The following is an 18,050-nucleotide window of genomic DNA, read 5'->3' on the forward strand; positions in this document are numbered from 1 at the left end:
ACACACACACACACACACACACACACACACACACACCCCAGTGCTTATCCTTCAACCAGACTGACCTGCCAAACCAGCCCCCCCCAAGTGCACCCACTTTTAGTGCATGTATTCCAGCAGGGCTCCATCCTGCACTGGTTTGAGGAACCGGTTGTTGTACTGGTGACACAAGACTCTATCTTTTTAATCATATAAAATACTCTTAAATGACACCACATCTGCTATATATTATCATCTCCTTTGATTTGTGTTCTGTGTTCCCCCAGTAGATACCCACGTACCCACACAACAGTGTGAGATTTCTATCGGTATCACACAGCTATTTAACACCACACAATCTTTTTAAGTAGGTCTATTAAATAAGACAGAATGGCCATCGAAATATAGTGTTTGCAGTTCTTATCAGCCTTGAATTTCATAATAGATTAACAGCTTTTTACTTGAAAATATATTTTTTAATTTTTTCGCCTTTTTTCTGTAATGCTTTCAACTCAAGTAAATGACAGTTATGGTTCAGGTGTTGTGCTAGTAAAAACACCCGCAGATGCAGTTTGATGTTAATTTATCAGCAGCCTTTTTTTTTTCTTTCTTTGTTTACAATCTGACTTGCACTTAGCATATGCAATAATACATTAATCTAAGCCATTGAGATATTTTTATATGTGCCACATGCAGTCAAATGTGCTACTTGTCATAAATTGCAGGGTGCAGACACAAGTCTGTGCTACGTCGAGTTTCATATGAGCAGTGTGAGTACTGAGATCAGTCGTGCCACTGCTCCATATTTACAATTCAAAGGCACATTCAGCTGACTTGTCAACTGTTCCGTAAAGAAAACACAGTTTGTATGTGTTGTTTTTTTAAAGACAATCTGTTGTATGTTTATGTGAAGTTGCTTAGTCTCTAGGTTTCCCTTTGAATCAAATTAAATGCCTGATTAAAGATTCCAAGAGAGACATTTTGCACAAAAACAAACTTAGTCTCGTTTGTTTTAGTAATGACAGTTGTACCTTTTTCACCTTGGTTAATATGATTGTAATGTATTTTAATTTAAAGGCTTTAAAGTGTATTGGAAATATGGTAGAAACGCTGACACATGTTTATTGATTGCTTCATGGTAGTCACTTGAAATTGAAATATATTAAAGGCATCTGTTCTTTAGTGATCCCTTGGTGTGGGTGTCACAGTTTAAAAGTGTAAAGATCATTAGGGTTATCGTACCACTGACGTTCTCTAATCCAAACTTGTGACCACACAGTGCGGGTAATGAATGTAGTATTGGTTGAATGTACTGTATCATGTTCGGTATTTTACAGGCAAAACCGTATTGCTGTTTTATTTTCTTAAGTTTGTTGTTTGGCATTTTGTATTAATGTTAACACTTAATCTTGTCATGAGTGAAATCTGCACAGGTGTTTGTTTGATGACTGATATTCTGTTTTGGGGACACCTGTACATCCAAAATAATTACTTTTTGTAGGTTTGTGATCTACCAATCATATTACAGATCTTACATTAATGAATATGCTCTAGAGTATTTTGATTACATTACCTGGGCGGTACTGAATGTACATTTGGTCTGCATGTCTAAATAATATTTGTTAAGCTGTGTTGTGTTTGAATCATAGATTGTATAAAAATGTGTGTTGTGACTTTGACATAACCAGTTTGTGGGACCAAATTGCCTTATCCCACATGGAGTATGCCATTTGATTCGATAAGATATTATGAGTACATACAACAAGTACATTTTTATCAATATCAATAAACACCAAAAATAATGATGAGCGGTGTGTATGTATAGTATTATAACAGCTTTAACGTTGTTTGTGGCCATTCTGGACCACAACTATATGACAATTTATATATGAATATTTGGTAACTACCTGCACACTGACAGAAGATGGCGCTATAGACTGGAGGAATTTAAGAAGTTGTCAATGTAAGGGGAAGGTTAATGATGCTGGACATGTTTTTTTCCATTAAAAACCATCCTTGCAGAGATTCTTCTTACTCATTTGTGTAGGAACCAGTGGGGTCTTTCTGCTCTTCCCCTATTTGATATTCTTTCATAAAGCTACACTCACGTGTAGTAGCTAGTAGTGTACACTTTAGAGTAAAGTAAAAAAAGAAAGAAAAAAAAGTCAATTTTCATTATGATTATTGGTCACTCGCTTCTACTCTGGACCAATAAGCTCAGTGTTGCTATGCCTTATCAGTTTGCTGATTGGCTGATACAGCTGTCATTCATTCAGCCAGTGGGATTTCTGCCAAAGATCGTCAATTTGGCTGTCAAGATAGTTCAAGTCCTCCGAAATGTGCGCTTTTGACCTGTCGAGTTAAAGGTAAACAAAGATTCTCTAACCGGACAAGTAAAGTATAACCTATTGAAGGGAAGTGTTCCAACCACCGTTTCATTTAATGAAAAAGCGGTGTTGTGATGGTGCAACCGTAAGAAATATGAACTTTCCCTTGAGGCACAGTTGTGATAGTAACTGTCTTGTTTACCTAAGGTCTATGTTACAAGTTGAAAAAAAATGCGTTTGTCAAAAATGAACACTGCTTAACAGCATACAGCTAGTCTTGGATAATAAAAACATAATGACAATACAATTCGTACAGCATACATTAACCTGTGATTGTTCCTCAGCAGTGTTCTATTGAAAATTTAATATAAACGATTTGAAATGAATATTCCAACTGTCACACTACTCATAATGAGCAGGTGCGACACGGTGTTTTTAAATATAATATAACGTTTTATTATACAGACGTTCCAAATCACGCTGCTGAGACACTGGACAGAAACCGAAGAAAAGAAGCCGTCCTGCCTGTATAACGGATATTCTGCGAACACGGAAATTGGTTAGAGTGAACCCTCTTGCCCCGGCTGTCCGTTTTGCCTCTCTCTCTCTCTCTCTCTCTCTCTCTCTCTCTCTCTCTCTCTCTCTCTCTCTCTCTCTCTCTCTCTCTCTCTCTCTCTCTCTCTCTCTCTCTCTCCCTCTTCTGAACTCTGCTGGGCATCATTGCGCGTCAAAACATTGCGTCTCTGCAGGACTTGCCAGGGCCGAGAGAAAAGGAACATTTTCCTGGGAAGGAATGCAAAAGGGGGTTTAAGGATTGGCACTGCCAAGAAGAAAACGACATTTTCTAAGATACGCGGAGGTCCGTTTTTTTTTCTTCCCTTCAAAGGTAAAAGAATGTCCATGCTTTATTTTTTCACTGTGGTGCAGTTGTTGTTACGCACTAGTTTGATATTGCTCTATGAAGCTTATTCCAGCGTCGACGTAGTCATGTACAGCCTCATCTATCCAATAGCCTACTTTTAACTGTGGCAACTTTTTACCTTGCAGGCACACGTGCTGTAATATTAGGCTACAATAAGAAATATAAGTTGATGGTTTAATATCCTGTAAACAACATGCATAACATGATAGTCAGATGTGTTTATCGTGCCTGGACTGGTGTTTTCTTCGTGGATTTGGTTCAGGTCAACTCTGCAGTGGAGCCACAGTATCTACTGGTTATCATTAGGATACATATGCTGTTTGTGGTGGCAGTCCAGGCTGCACGTATGCGCCATCATCCCCGTGCACGCGCTTGGTCGTGAGGGTGTACGTCAGCGGTGATCAATGCGGGTTATCATATAATACGGACATGTGATCATAAGCTCTGACGACAGTCAGTTGGATCACATCGATCTGTCGAAGTCATAGCAGATGTTAAAGCCTTTCAGAGTGGCTAGTGTGTGTGTGTGTGGGTGCGTGTGCGTGTGTTTGTGTGTCTGTTTTCAGCATTGCTGAGCTGAGGCATCCCCGCCATCTGCATGTGGTGGCTGAAGTTTTGCCCCAGATGAAGTGCGCCACTGCCTGTGACCTGATTCAATAATCACACACACACACACACACACACACACACACACACACACACACACACACACACACACACACACACACACACACAGTAAACCTTATATGTGTTTGTTATTGATGTGTTACCCCAGTGACACCAAGTCAATAACAGGTAGGCCAGCAGGTGGGAAAGCTGCATTTCCCCCCCTTCCAAAAAACATCTGTAAGACAGTTTAAGAAGGGTCTTCTATTTGGTCACAACCTTTGCACTAATCAATTGATATTACAAAGTGTGCATACAGATAGTTATTGATCATGTGAGGAGTCGATACATAGGGATCGAAGATGGGGGGCCAGGGGGTCAGAGTGTTGCTGGCCTTGGAGGTGATCCTTCACAGATGTGCAATGTGTTGTGCCTACAGTTTCAGAGGTCTGAGTCATTTTGTTACATCACTCACTTTGTTTGTTTTTGTCACTTTTTATGACACTTTTACTGTTGATAGCCACACGCAGAAATGCAACAGAGATTATATGTATGAACAAGCCAGCTAATGGGCAGTTAAAAAGTGTTTCCCCTAGGCAAACTCTCAAGGAAATACACAAGTGCAAGTGTCTAAAACACCTGAAAACAAGCTGCCTTCCTCTTCACAGAGCACAAAAAGAGACAGACAGAAGAAAACTGGAAGTGAGCACAGATCGAACATAGCAACAGTAACCAGACACACACACCTGGGATGCAGGAGCATCGCTATATCAGTGATATTTGATATGGTTGGGGTGGCAGAGAAGAGTTTTTCCCTCCTCTAGTCAGTGATGTCATGCTGCTGTATGATGTTGGCCTTGGTGTAAGACTGTAAGACTGAAGTACAGAAATCTGCTTTTTTCCCCTCTTTCTCTCTGTTCATTTAACTCCCTCACTCCCTATCCCGTATCTCTTCCTCCCCTCTGTCTTTCTCCTGCTCTCAATCATTGTCAGAAGCAGCATCAGCAGCGGCAGCATCAGTGCGTTACATAACAAGGTTTTTTTTGTTGGGATACAAGGGCCCTTTTGGCTGTTGAGACTTGTGGCATGGAGCCTTTTGTGATCACACCCATAAAATGACCAGAATGGACAGCTCGGTGACCTCAAACGACCCGCGGCAGAACTGATGAATAGACAGAGTGGCAGCAGAAAATAAATACATGTACAAAACAGGCTGAGAGGCATAGAGACAGACAGAGAGAAGACACAGGCAGGCTGAAAAATAAACTGATAAAAGATGGACAAACACCAAAGACACACACTGAAGTTATGCAGACAGTCAGTCTTGCTAAAATGTCCTGCTGTTGGAGCCTGTCTGAATCGCTGCGACCAGTTCTTCTAGTCATCTAATCATTTAAGCAATTTGTTATTCTGTCAAAGAGGGAGGTTTTTTTTGTGTGCAAAGCAGCTCTCTTTGCATCAGCGTTTTACAGCGAGTCAGCATTGTTTGTCCCCACAAACAATTTTGTCTTGCAAAATGATTTTCAAGCATGTCCACCCACCAAGATAAGTGTCCTGTTCTTGGAAACTAATTGTTTTGAAATGTCAAACAGTGTCATTGTGCAGCCTTGATCAGGTCCAGGACATTTTCATCTGTTTAATGTGGTATAAAGCCTGTACTTGCTTTCTCTTCTACTTTATGTTTAGTTGCTTTCTTGTCGTTACAGTTACTTAACACCTAATTAGAAGTTTTTTCAATGTTGTAATTCAGTCACTAGTACATGTGTATGAAACTAAGCAAAATAAGCTTTTGATTGGTACCATGTATACAGAAATAATGTTATACAGAAATATTCATGGCCAAATCAATCAGGTCAATGTTATGCCTACTAAATCAAAGCCATAACATTTCGAGGCCTGCAACTAATAATTATTTTTCATTATCAGTTATTCTGCTGATTATTCTCAAGGTTAAGTGGTTAATAGTTTTTGTCTATAAAATGTCATGAAAAAGTGAATAAATGCTTGTCACAAGTTTACAGAGCCCAAATTGACTCTTAAAATGTTTTTTTTGTCTGACAAACCCCAAAGATATTTATTTCTTTAAAAAGAAAAAGAAAAGAAGAAAATCCAGCAAATTTTCCTAACTGAGATACAGGAACAAATGGTTGGCAATTTTTGCTTGAAAAAATGACATAAACAATGAAATAGTTCATCACACAGTGACTATATTAACATGTATTTAATCACGCGAGTAAGCGATATCAGCTGTTCATCCAAAGCCAGTGACATGCACTGACACTGTTGTTATGGCTGTAATAAAGTGATTGTTCAGAAACTGACCGCAGATAATACACAGAGAGAACTTCACATGGATTATGTAGGACCCACAGGTATTTATGTAACAAGTGCAATACTTTAATCCAGCACTGCTGTTTAATGTCCATTGAGGGCACATTAGAATCATGATTCACTATCAACATGCTGACATTTAACAGCATCCCACAGAGCTTTTCCTACAGATGATAGTTTAAAACATCTCTCCAGGCAGTTGTTACGGATAGGTTCTATACATCACATTTTAGAGATTTAGTTGGTAGTCTTATCTTGAGTGACTTGTAGCAAATGTAGCGGTAGAGGCTTAAAAGAAGAAGCGTGAATTAGAAGCTTTAATTTATGTAATTAAATTTGAAGCTCAAGATTGAAGCTTATATACCTAGAGTACCTATGACTAATTACTGAGCTATAATCAGGCAGCCTTGTGCAAATGTAATGCAAAAAGAGATTGTCTTGATTAATTGAAATCCAAATTTCTTGTTTTGTCTGACCAACAGTCTAAAAACAAAAACATATTCAGTTTGCTATCATAAAAGAAAAAATAGCAAATATTCACATTTAAAAAGCTGGGACTTGTAAAATTTGGGCATTCCTGCTTAAAAAATGACTTAATCAATTATCAAAATACATTTTCTGTTAATTGACTAATCAATTAATCCACTAATCATTTTAGCTCAAAGTTCCACAGTAGCCAAATATGAAAGAATCAAGTGGAAAACTAAATATGTAAGTAAAGTGTCTGTGTGTCAATGTGTGTCTGTATGGCAGATCTCAGAGGATCCTACAGAAACTTAATTCTTCGTCTTCGTCCTCAGTCCTGAAATGACATAGAGAGGGTAAAACACCCTTTGGGTTAAACGCCAGTGTGTGTGTGTGTGTGTGTGTGTGTGTGTGTGTGTGTGTGTGTGTGTGTGTGTGTGTGTGTGTGTGTGTGAGTGAGTCTGTGTTTGTCAGGGGTCAACTCCGACAACTGTACTGAGCGTGTCTTTGTGCCCCAAACCCACGCGGCGCCGCTGGCACCGAGTCAAGGGCACGCTCACTGCCTTATTTATTGATATCTCCCCGGTCCTTCCCATCAGCACTGGAGCCTTTATCAGCCTCCAACACTAAAAACAATCATATTGCAGTAAAGTAAGAGGCCTCTCTCTCTCTCTGTCTCTCTCTCTCTCTCTCTCTTGTTTGTCCTGAATGCAAAGAGGCCTCCTACTCCCATTCAGTATTTTATTAGTTTTTCCAGATGGTTCAGTAATGACAGACAGGAAAGAGAGGAGACCGAATGGGACGGCATATTGTGAAGGTCATGAAACAACTCAAGTTATTACAGAATCTTATAGTCCTGTAGACTATAGACGTTACTGTATTATTTTTTAAGTTTACTGTGACACATTCATTTAGAAAGAATAGTAGTTGAAAAATAGGCCGGTAGACAGTAAAGGGTGGATATACCAGTTATTTTAGTGAGGCTCCTCAACAGCTTTATGAAAAGTAGCACTGGGCAATGAAACTAGATAAAACTTTGCGATTGATTGGTTGTGTTTAGCACCAGAGCTACAGGGCTGAAATCACAATAAAAGATAAAACCACAAAGATTATATATGCACCACAAGGCAGAGAGCACAGGCCCAAAGCATCTCCTGTAAAGTTAGTCAGAACATACTCCTGTCCTCCTGGCCCCGGGCCTTTGGGATGGGTTCCCGGGGCCAGCTCACTAATCTTCTCAGTCATCAGAGCACACCAGCAGAAGTATTTTAAGGGTGCGGTCTATTTGGATATCATGGAGTGAGCAGAGCACGATCCTCACAGTTGTGCTACGCTAAGCAGATTATCTCTGCAGCCTCATAGACTTAAACACAGAATGTGAGCTAGCGTTGCTGCCTGTGTGTACTGCATTGAACTAGAGTCAGTGCAAAATGGTTTTGATGCAGGTTAATGGAGACAGCTGTGTCGTATAATTGTTTTAATTATCAATTTCATCTAAAATCTCAATTTTCCCAGAATGCAAGCTGACATCTAAAAATGTCCGACCGACAGTCCAAAACCCAAAGGTATTCAATTTACAATAATAATAATAACTTTATTTATATAGCACCTTTACCTTCGACAGACAAAGCAAGGCAAAAGCAGGATATCTAGTCGGTCAACATTACAACAGAGAGCTAAACAGTAGGGACAAACTTTAGCAAGACAAAATTTGGTTAAATAAAAACAAGAAGACAAAAGATACAAATCAGAGTATAAAGAAGACAAAATAATAAAAAAAACATGACAAATAAAAAATATGAAAATAAAAAGGGTAAAAGCAATACAATCAATAAGTAAAATAAAATAAAGAAATAAAAAGAAAGAGCAATTAAAAATCAAAAGACATCACATGAAAGCAAGTCTATAAAAATGGGTTTTAAGAAGTGATTTAAAGGAGTTCACAGTTTCTGCAAGCCTTATCTCCCCAGGCAGCTCCTTCCAAAGTCACCTTTAGATTTGAGCCTTGACTCTGGAACAGGCAGAAGGGTCCCACCTGAGGATCTAAGGCTGCGAACTGGCTCATATGAGGTCAACATTTCCGCTGTATAGCTTGGAGCCAGACCCAGACAAGCTTTAAACATGATCATTAAAATCTTAAAATCAATTCTAAATCGTACAGGGAGCCAGTGGAGAGATGAAATATAATGCAGGAAAGCAGCAAGCAAATCGTCAAAGTTAGGAAGCTGGAACTATGACTTCAACAAGGAGTCTAAAGACACACTAGCAGCTCTGTGTGTCAGCATGCTAACATGCACACAACCAAAATGCTAACATGCTAATGTGTACAATGCAGGTTATAATGTTACCCATGCTAACATTATTTTGCAGGTATTTGACCGTAAATAAAATACCTGCATTGGAAAAAATAAACATCTGCCTTGATGGTGGCACTAGAGGAAAAGTCAGTGAATGGCCAGGTCAGGATTCATCCTCTGGGCACCATGAATGTCTGTACAAAACTTCATGGTTCTTCATCCAGTAGAACTTGTGGGGTTCTGCCATTCCAACATACCCCCACTCCGACATTGACGTTTAATTGTCGGAGTGGCAGCACTTCCATTGTTTTCAAACGTCCCACCACTCCGACAATTTTTGTTTCCATTAGGGTTAGGGTTAGGGATTAGGGTTAGGGAATAGCAGCATGTCGGAATAGCGGCATGTCTGAATAGCGGCATGTCTGAATAGCGGCATGTCTGAATAGAAGCAAGTCGGAGTGGCGGCATGTCGGACTGGCAGCATGTAACCGAACTTGGGATATTTCCGTGGAGGACTGACTAACAGACTGGCCACAGACTGGCTGGCACTGAACACAGAGCAGACTGTAATCCCACCACCAATTATACACCTGTGGTTCAGTTTATAACATCAGTTTAAGGAAGCAGCTGTTGCGCAACCACGTAACCATTAGCTGCTCTTTTCGCCTCCCTGCGCTCAGGTGTTCACCTCCCAACCCACCGCCCACCACGGCCCTCACCTGTGTGTTGCGGTGCTTCCCTTGTGAGCCGACCTGGGCTGGCAGTCCCTTCTTGCACCGCCCGCCGACTCCGCCCATGGTCAGAATGACACGCTCCAAGACCTTCCAGGCGTACCTGCCGAGCTGCCACCGAACGTACAGCTGCATCCACTGCCGAGCTCATCTTGCCAACCACGACGAGCTCATCTCCAAGGTAACCGGCAACCTGCTTTGGTGACTTGTCTCATCTTACCAACAGTGTTTGTCCGTGGAGGAAAGTACTTACATTCAGGCAGCTAAGTATTACAGACTTAAAAGTACTTGTTTTATCACAGGTAATGTTGTATTACTTATTAAACAAGCAATTTACTGTTTAGCTTTTGTCTCTTTCATTTTATAAATTGACATTGATTAACAGCCATTAAAAGGACAAGCGTTGAAGCTTAAAAAAGAGGGAGAACGGATGAGGAATTATGAAAACAAACAACAAACTGAACACCTCTATGTCTGTGTCAGCCACCGCCACACTTTTGCCTATGGATGGATTATGTTATAAGATGGTTAGTGAATTGGATTATGAATGCACTATCACTTTTTCCACGTGCGAATATGAAAACACTGCTTACACAAAGGCCTTCTGCTGGTCGTAACACAGCTGCACAACATAAATCTGTTTAATGTGTCTCATCAATAGAAGTTTTCATGTTGTGGAAAATAAAGGCCTGCAAGAAAATAACTGCATCGCAAGAGGTAAAGCTTCTTATGATACCATGATGTAATCAGTAGCATATGGGCTGTCACTGGGAGACTGTGCACCATTTTAAACTATATGTTAAAATAGATTTTGTCTACAGGTTTTTAAAATAAGAGCTTCTATTTAAGTAAAGGCCTCTCTCAAATCAACATGTGGGCGTTTTATAAGAAAACCAAACCTCTCTCTCTCGCAATATAATAGCATGCTTATATAATTTTTATAGAGTTACTATGAAAGGGCCGATTCTTGTTTCAGCCTTTTCATCTTTGTCTCATCTTGTATCTGCAGTCCTTCCAGGGCAGCCAAGGCAGAGCCTACCTGTTCAACTCAGTGTGAGTATCCCTCTCTTGTTGCATTTCATTTTCACGCTTTTTGCATTATGTGTTAGAAAAAAAACTTTCATGCTGCACTTTTAGACAGGAGACCAGTGATCTGACATGCTCAGGTGTTTTAAAACAGGTTAATAATGTATATGGTTCCACATAGTAGTTCTGTTGTCAGTAGTTGTGTTGTCTTTTAAGCCCTGGTGTAGACGGAGCCAGCCTGTGGAGTCATTATCAGCTGAATTAAGTGTGAAAATGAGGCCGTTTGAATCTATGCTCCTTGGCTTGGTGCCCTATCTGTATGCGCTGTTTGAGTGGGTGTGAGGCAGTGACTCACTCTGAGCACATCATACAGTACATGCAACTTAGGCCAAAACTTTTGTCTCTTTGTCTCTGCTTGTGTCTCCTTTCTCTCTCCTTTCCTCTCCACAAACCCATCACCCCCCCCCCCCTCTCTCTCTCTCAGGGTGAACGTCGGGTGTGGCCCTGCAGAGGAGAGAGTTCTGCTCACAGGCCTGCATGCTGTCGCAGATATCTACTGTGAGAACTGCAAGACCACCCTGGGCTGGAAATACGTAAGAGTCCTTGTCCAATTTATATTTGAACCTCCTCTTCTCTCTGTGGGCTGAATTAATTATGGATTTCTCAAAAACGACGGAGACGTGAAGGAGAAGTCTGATTCTATTCTATCTATTTATTGTATATGACTTGTGATTAGTTTTGAATGTTTTGTGGAAGTGAAAAACATCAGCATTTCATTTATCGCTCAAATCTGAAGAATAACTTGCATTGTTCATTCTTTAGGTTTTGACAGTATATCATTGTAGAACATTTCTAGGTGTTAAGAATGTTGGTTGAACACTTACAAACTGACATTGTAGTTGATTTATTTTAAAATAACATTGATAGCCCCACTATGTAGCTTTGGTTGATTTCAGAGCCATATGGTAAAAGTCTCCGTGAAGCTGTGATATAGCATCTCAAAATACACATGCAGGATATATTTAGTACAGGTGGTATTTTAGGTCCCAAGTCAGGGTGAACTAAACAGCATCCACAAATGTTAGCTGTCTTCATATATCAACAGAGCAGAGCATGTGTGGCTGTCACTGGTGAACCCTCTCCGCATGGAGGTGAGAGTTGACACTATAGAGCACTTGACTGTATCCTTAAAACACACACACACACACACACACACACACACACACACACACACACACACACACACACACACAGACACACACACACTGTTGTTTGACTTTTGAGAAGGCTCCATTGACCAGCACTCTTTGCCTAACCTCTAACCGTAACATTCACTGCCACGTTTCTAACCTTAACACCTACTATAACTTTCCAGCCTAAAAATAACTACTTTCCTTATGACGCCTGGTATAAACACCTGGCGAAGCAGCTTCAAAATTAGATACTTTTCTGGGTAGTTTCTATTCCTGTCAGGACCCCACAAAGCCAAGAAAACAGAGGGTGCAAGCATGCACAAGCCCACAGACACTAGATAGGACTTAATGGAGGTTTCCATTAATATCAGTTGCAGCGGTATTGATTTTTCCGCAGTCGTCAAAGTTCTATTGAGAAGCTTGACCTACTGCACTTCTAAACCAAGAAATCTGATAACGTGCCTCTGCAGCTCTGAACCAAAATAGCCAAAGACAAAAACAAGGTACAGACGCTCCACAGTGAAAGAACATTTGTATCAGCCGACTCTGTCACTCCGCTTCAAGAGAGCTTTTGAACAAGAACACAAGGTTGTTCATGGACTTGGACGGGAAGCAGAAGTTGTCATTTTGTGCCATTTTTTTTTATGGCATTGATTTGCAACTCTGCTGGAAAATGGAAAAGTCGATATGATCCAACACTTTTAGAGGATGTGTTAATACAAAAGAAAAAAAAGTATTTTTAACCTCAACCTTTACCACAGATACCTTTTTAAGCTTGGGGCTTGGCTTTACTGCTTGCTGCTATCATTGTCAGTGTTACTGAAATACCCACATTTGGGGATATGGAACTGGAACAAGCTATAGTGGGATCAGCAAGCAGCAGCCACCGCGGCTGAGCGTGATCATGTTACCGCCATGAGAGACATCTGTTAATCAAAAACACTTAACACACTCCTGTAAAAGTCACCATAAATCACCATTAAGACACATATTAGAAGAAGGAAAATTTGCTTTGTGAGTCAACAGCAATGTTAACAGCTCTATAAGGCTGTACTTATAGGCACAGCCTTGCTTTTAGCTAAATGCTAACGATATCATACTAAAATGCTCACAGTGACAATGCTAACATACTGATGTTAAGCAGGTATAATGTTTACCACGTTCACCATCTTGGTTTAGTGTGTTAGCCTACTCAGCTGAGGCTGATGGGAATGTCATTAGTTTTGCAGGTTAGAGAAACTTGCTTACATACGTATGTAACCTTGGTGGGTGCCACGTGTCACCGTGAATTCTGATAATTTAGTTTTCATTAACTGTTACTTGATTTTCTTGCTGGTTTTACAGCATCTTAGTAAGCTAGGCCAATCACGGTTGTAATCATGCTAACAGTAGAAATGCATGTTACAGCCTGCAAAAATAGAGCAGACTCTACATCTCTGTTGGCTGTTGTGAGGCTCAAATCTGTGGCCTTTTGGTTTTTGCCGTTTCTTAGTGGTGAGAGACATATCCCTGCCAGCTTAAGGTATGATGATCCAGTCCGGTCAGAGTTTTGGTTCTGCAGGCTCCTCTGCAGTGTTTAGTGACTGATGGTTATATAACCAGCTCCCAAAGAGCCAGCAGCAGAGACAGGCCAGTATTGAGTCAAGGATTTTCATATACAGCTGAAAGGACTGTCATGAGCAGGCGTTTTTAATGAACCTTGTGTCTAACTATCCTACTCTCTGTCAACGATATAAACATGTTATTATGCTGTCTCTCCTGTCCTGTGCCACACCCTCCAGGAACATGCCTTTGAGAGCAGTCAGAAGTATAAAGAGGGCAAGTTCATCATCGAGCTGGCCCACATGATCAAGGACAACGGCTGGGACTGAGGGACAAGCAGCCGGGACACGACCACAGCAGAGGAGAGGGAGGGGGGAGGGGGCTGGATGGACAAATGGATGGGAGAGATGGGGGTCGTGTGTGGTGGGTGAGTGTGTGACTTTGGTTTGGCTGATTTACAATTAACCCTGTGTTAACTCTCTGCCCATCCCTCCCTACCACGCCTCTTGATGTACACACACACACACACACACACACACACACACACACACACACACACACACACACACACACACACACACACACACACACACACACACACACACACACACACACACACACACACACACACACACACACACACACACACACACACACACATTCATGAAGGTCCCAGACATCCCAGCTTGACAGAGAGACAGACTAGGCAGGCTTTTGCACAGCTAGCAGGTCTAGATGACTGGCCAGCAAGATGTCTCATTTTCACATTTAAAAAAAACAAACTGAAACATGATTTGATAGCTCTTCAAAGGGTAGCAACACTCCCTCTATACCTGCTAGAAGACATCTTCATTGTGTGAAGTATTCCACCTTGTCTAACAATAATGATTAAACCAGTCGTCTACGGGTCATTCAGTGGAAATTTAGCCAGAAGGAAGGCGGTTAGGCCGGCCTGGCGGGTTTCATTGGCCTTGGTTGAAGAGCTGACGGGCATTCTCTCTGTCCACAGCTTGAATCAGATGACCTAAGATGATTATAGCAAATCCAGCTGATCGGGGCCATGCCAGCTGGGCCAGTGATGAGGCCTGGCTCTGAGGCTTGGCACAGAGGCCTGAGCACATGGGCGTTGGGTTGTGGCGCAGGGCTGGGGTGATTGCGGGGATTGCCGCCCACCAGGCCGCTCTCTCAACATGGTGGGGAGGGGAAAATCCTGATCCAGTTATGCAGTGGCTTTGATGGCTTCTGGCTGGGATTCACTCCATGTCTTGCCAGTGATGCAGCTCATGACGGGCCAAGAGTGAAAGAGATACAGACAGACAACCACCGGCTTGTCCTAAAACCTCACAGGAATTTGCCCTTGCAGCAGCAAAGCAGCTCCCCTTGGTTAATACAACAAGTCCTGTATAGGGATCAGCTGATACTTCCCGTGTATGTTTGGTGTCATCAGACGCATCGCTGCATCCACCTTTGTTACTTGGCCAGGTAGAATTACACAACATAAGCGTGTCTCAGGTGAACAACTTTGGCTGGGATTCCCAAAGGTTTGAAAGCACTGTGAACATCTTTCTGCTGTTGGAAGTGGATCTACTAAGGTGACGAAGCTCTGCAGGCCTTGGGAAGGCTGGGGGCGGCTAATGATCAGTGAGATACAAACACAACCCCTGCTATCATGCAAATAACAGTGTGATTTGTGGCCAGACTGCATGACTGGTTTCATGGGCCAAGGGAAAATGCAAATAGTAAAGAAATTCACACGGAAAGTAAATGATTACTTTCACTGAAGTTACGAGGTATATACATACCACAGCGATGTGTACTGTAGATGAATATGTTTAAAATGTATCACTCTTAGGCTCTCTTTCAGTCTGGGATGACTGCTGTTTAACTGCTGTTACACTGATCTTCACTAACTGGCCCTCACGAAACATAACAAAAACTACTGGGCAACATTATAAAGAAATGCACTAGATAGACCAACTTGCCTATTCTTTTGTTCCTTAATGCACCAACACATTATCTTTTTAGGTTTAGCCCAAGTTTTTTTGTTTTTTTTCAGTTAGCTAAAATATTCCTAATGCATCATTGGCCTTTGAGTTATGACACCTGGGTAATATTTGAGGTAACATTAATGGGAAGCATTGCTCAGGTACTTTCATTCTACCTTTTCTTTGCTAAGGCCAGAATCCTACTTAATGTGCTGGATGTGTTATTATTCTCTGACGGAAATGTATTATTTTCAAATGAGAGAATCCATCCCATGGATATGCAACATGAATGCATGCATGAAGTAAAACAAGTGTTCTGACCAGTTTTGTGCTCGGTCCTCGTCACATTTTTGTGAAAAGAACATTTTGTGTATACTAGAGTTGCAATGAAACCTTGTGCTGTAATACAACATCTAATCAGTTTCACCCCAGTTCATTTAAGCTGCGAGATCCGTCTTCTTTAGATTAAATGTGATCATGGTTTAGAAAAGTCTAATTAGTTGCCCCGTTTGTCACACAGTTTCCCGTTGTTGCGAACATTGCTCTAGACGTTGCCCTGTATATGGTGAGTGCTGTTCAAGACTCTCCAGTTACAACCGAACCTAAACAGATAACTCTCTTCAGTAACACTCAGCAAGTGACTGCTGAGTTGGAGGCTGCGACATTAAACCCAGCACAACCAAAGAACCCACTCGTCAACAATAAATTGACCAAACAAAAGATCTAATTTTGCTTTGTCAAGTGTTGCAAAACAAGAGGATGTGTACAGCTGAAAGCCAAGGTTGTGGATAGCCTTTCTCTGTGATATATATAATGCATTATGATTTTGTAAACATAAGATCTTAATATATGAATATATTATATTTACTGTATTCACCATGAGGATTACCATTCATGTCAACCTCTGTGTTACAGACTGTAAATAGTGTTAATGTATTGTGTTTTATCTATGATCCATACAGCGATTAATGAATATGATTTAGGTCATGTCATGCTTTCTCTCTGGTACCCCACATTGGCTGTACGATACTACTTTTTTACTGAAAATGTTTCAATTTTAATGTCTTTTGTAAAGGAGGATGCTGATGTTGACTATATATCATTGGATCTTCATCTAATAAAATGCACCTTGATATGTGTATGGAATATAGTGTTGGTTTCTTCTCATGCAATCTTAAATCTAAAGCGGCATGCACTATAAAGGGGCAATTCACTGATTTAGCAATGCACCTTAATTAAGTTGGGCGACTCAAATGAGATATTTTGAAACAAATGTTTAAAATTGATGCAGCAGCAGCAGAAGAGGCTGATATATCCTAATTTGTAATCCCTGGTATGAGTCAAGCTCCAAAATACTGGATCCTACATTTTCTGTAACGCAACTAAGTTAGCGTCTATCGTTAGACCATCCCTGCTCAATTAATGCCCTCGCCTTTTAACCTTCATTACGTGAAACACAGGTTTTCTGTTAAGAATTTGAAGTCTTAAGCCAAATGTGAGATTATCCTGGTGAGACCAGGGTTATTTTCTTGTTCCTTAAAGCAAGACTAACGCTTTTGCTAACCGGTGACCACTGCGGCCTCAAGTGACAACTAGAAGGGCAATTAGAGAGCACAGACCTCCGCCAAGGTCATGCTCTATAATTTGTGTATCCGCCTTGTGATCCAAGTTCTTCCTTGGCCCATGCTACACCCTTCCACTAAATTTCATGGAAAGCGGGCCAGTAGTTTATCCGTAATCCTGCTGGCAAAAAACTGCTGGACAAAAAACATACAAACCACCTTACTTTATGCATTTTTAGGGCAATTATGAATCAGTAACAGAACTTGCATAAAACTTTTAGGAAAAACATTTATATACTGCACTAAGAATGCATTTGCCTGTTTGGACAATCTTAAGAGCACAGCGGAAACACAATCAATCTAAATGTTTTGATTATTCTTCAGCTCTCTTGTCTATTTAAACCAATGATCTAGTTTACATAACATTTTAATGCATTCAATATATGATTTAAAAAGCTATCTTAACCACATTAACTCACCACCAGTCAGACGCTGCAAAATAAATGATACTGCTATTCTGCTAAGCTAGGCTAGTTAGCTTTTAGCAGGACTAGTTTATCTGTTGTTAGGCTTCTTCTTTCCCCATTCCGATTAACTAAGAGGCAACCCAATGAAATAGTTTACACAAGATTTTTTGCTGACACTAGATCATAAATAAATAAATAAAAAATATATAACAAATGCCAGACACTAACGTCATATCGTGCTGTGAACTGTAAATTCACCACTTGTAAGCAGAAGGCAGAAGATAACGTTATCTCCGCTCCCGACCGGGCAAAGCCTCTCTGACTGCCTCCCTCTCACTCAGACTCACCCTGGGTCCGGGTTCCACAGCGGCCTGGACCATGGATGTATAAGAAGAAGAAGAAGAAGAAGAAGAAGAAGAACAGCCTGTACCCCGTTGCTGACATTTTTAACGAGCCGACGGGAGGACTTAACGTAGTGGAATGATCAGAGGTGTCAAGTAACGAAGTACAAACACTACTTTTTACTTCTACTCCTTACATTTTCACGCAATTATCTGTACTTTCTACTACTTACATTTTAAAAATAACCTCGTTACTCCTATTTCAGTTCGGCTTGT

General features: G+C 40.9%; 1 protein-coding gene across 4 annotated transcripts; it reads left to right on the plus strand.

Annotated features, from left to right (window-relative positions):
* The first annotated feature begins 3,011 nt into the window (after positions 1–3,011).
* On the plus strand, positions 3,012–16,543 carry ypel2b (yippee-like 2b). Of its 4 annotated transcripts, XR_003692216.1 has the most exons (6): positions 3,012–3,192; positions 9,608–9,839; positions 10,668–10,711; positions 11,169–11,277; positions 13,659–13,846; positions 14,429–16,543. XR_003692216.1 is itself a non-coding variant. In XM_028573766.1 (5 exons), the coding sequence occupies exons 2-5, from the start codon at positions 9,723–9,725 to the stop codon at positions 13,746–13,748; spliced, it is 360 nt and encodes a 119-aa protein (XP_028429567.1). In that variant the 5' UTR covers positions 3,012–3,192; positions 9,608–9,722; the 3' UTR covers positions 13,749–14,003. The 4 variants fall into 4 exon arrangements, 3 of the variants coding, with proteins under 3 accessions (XP_028429567.1, XP_028429569.1, XP_028429568.1); XM_028573766.1 differs by lacking the exon at positions 14,429–16,543 and having other exon boundaries at positions 13,659–14,003; XM_028573768.1 differs by lacking the exons at positions 3,012–3,192; positions 9,608–9,839; positions 14,429–16,543 and adding an exon at positions 9,902–10,375 and having other exon boundaries at positions 13,659–14,003.
* The last annotated feature ends 1,507 nt before the right edge of the window (positions 16,544–18,050 follow it).

Source organism: Perca flavescens, chromosome 3 (assembly GCF_004354835.1).
Source record: "Perca flavescens isolate YP-PL-M2 chromosome 3, PFLA_1.0, whole genome shotgun sequence".
In the NCBI taxonomy this organism is placed as follows: Eukaryota; Metazoa; Chordata; class Actinopteri; order Perciformes; family Percidae; genus Perca; species Perca flavescens.

Bases quoted from the DNA above. Each gene is read 5' to 3' on its own strand.
- ypel2b (XM_028573766.1), top strand. From the start codon at position 9,723: ATGGTCAGAATGACACGCTCCAAGACCTTCCAGGCGTACCTGCCGAGC. The intron at 9,840-10,667 runs GTAACCGGCAAC...TTGTATCTGCAG, and splicing joins ACGACGAGCTCATCTCCAAG to TCCTTCCAGGGCAGCCAAGG. The intron at 11,278-13,658 runs GTAAGAGTCCTT...CACACCCTCCAG, and splicing joins CCACCCTGGGCTGGAAATAC to GAACATGCCTTTGAGAGCAG.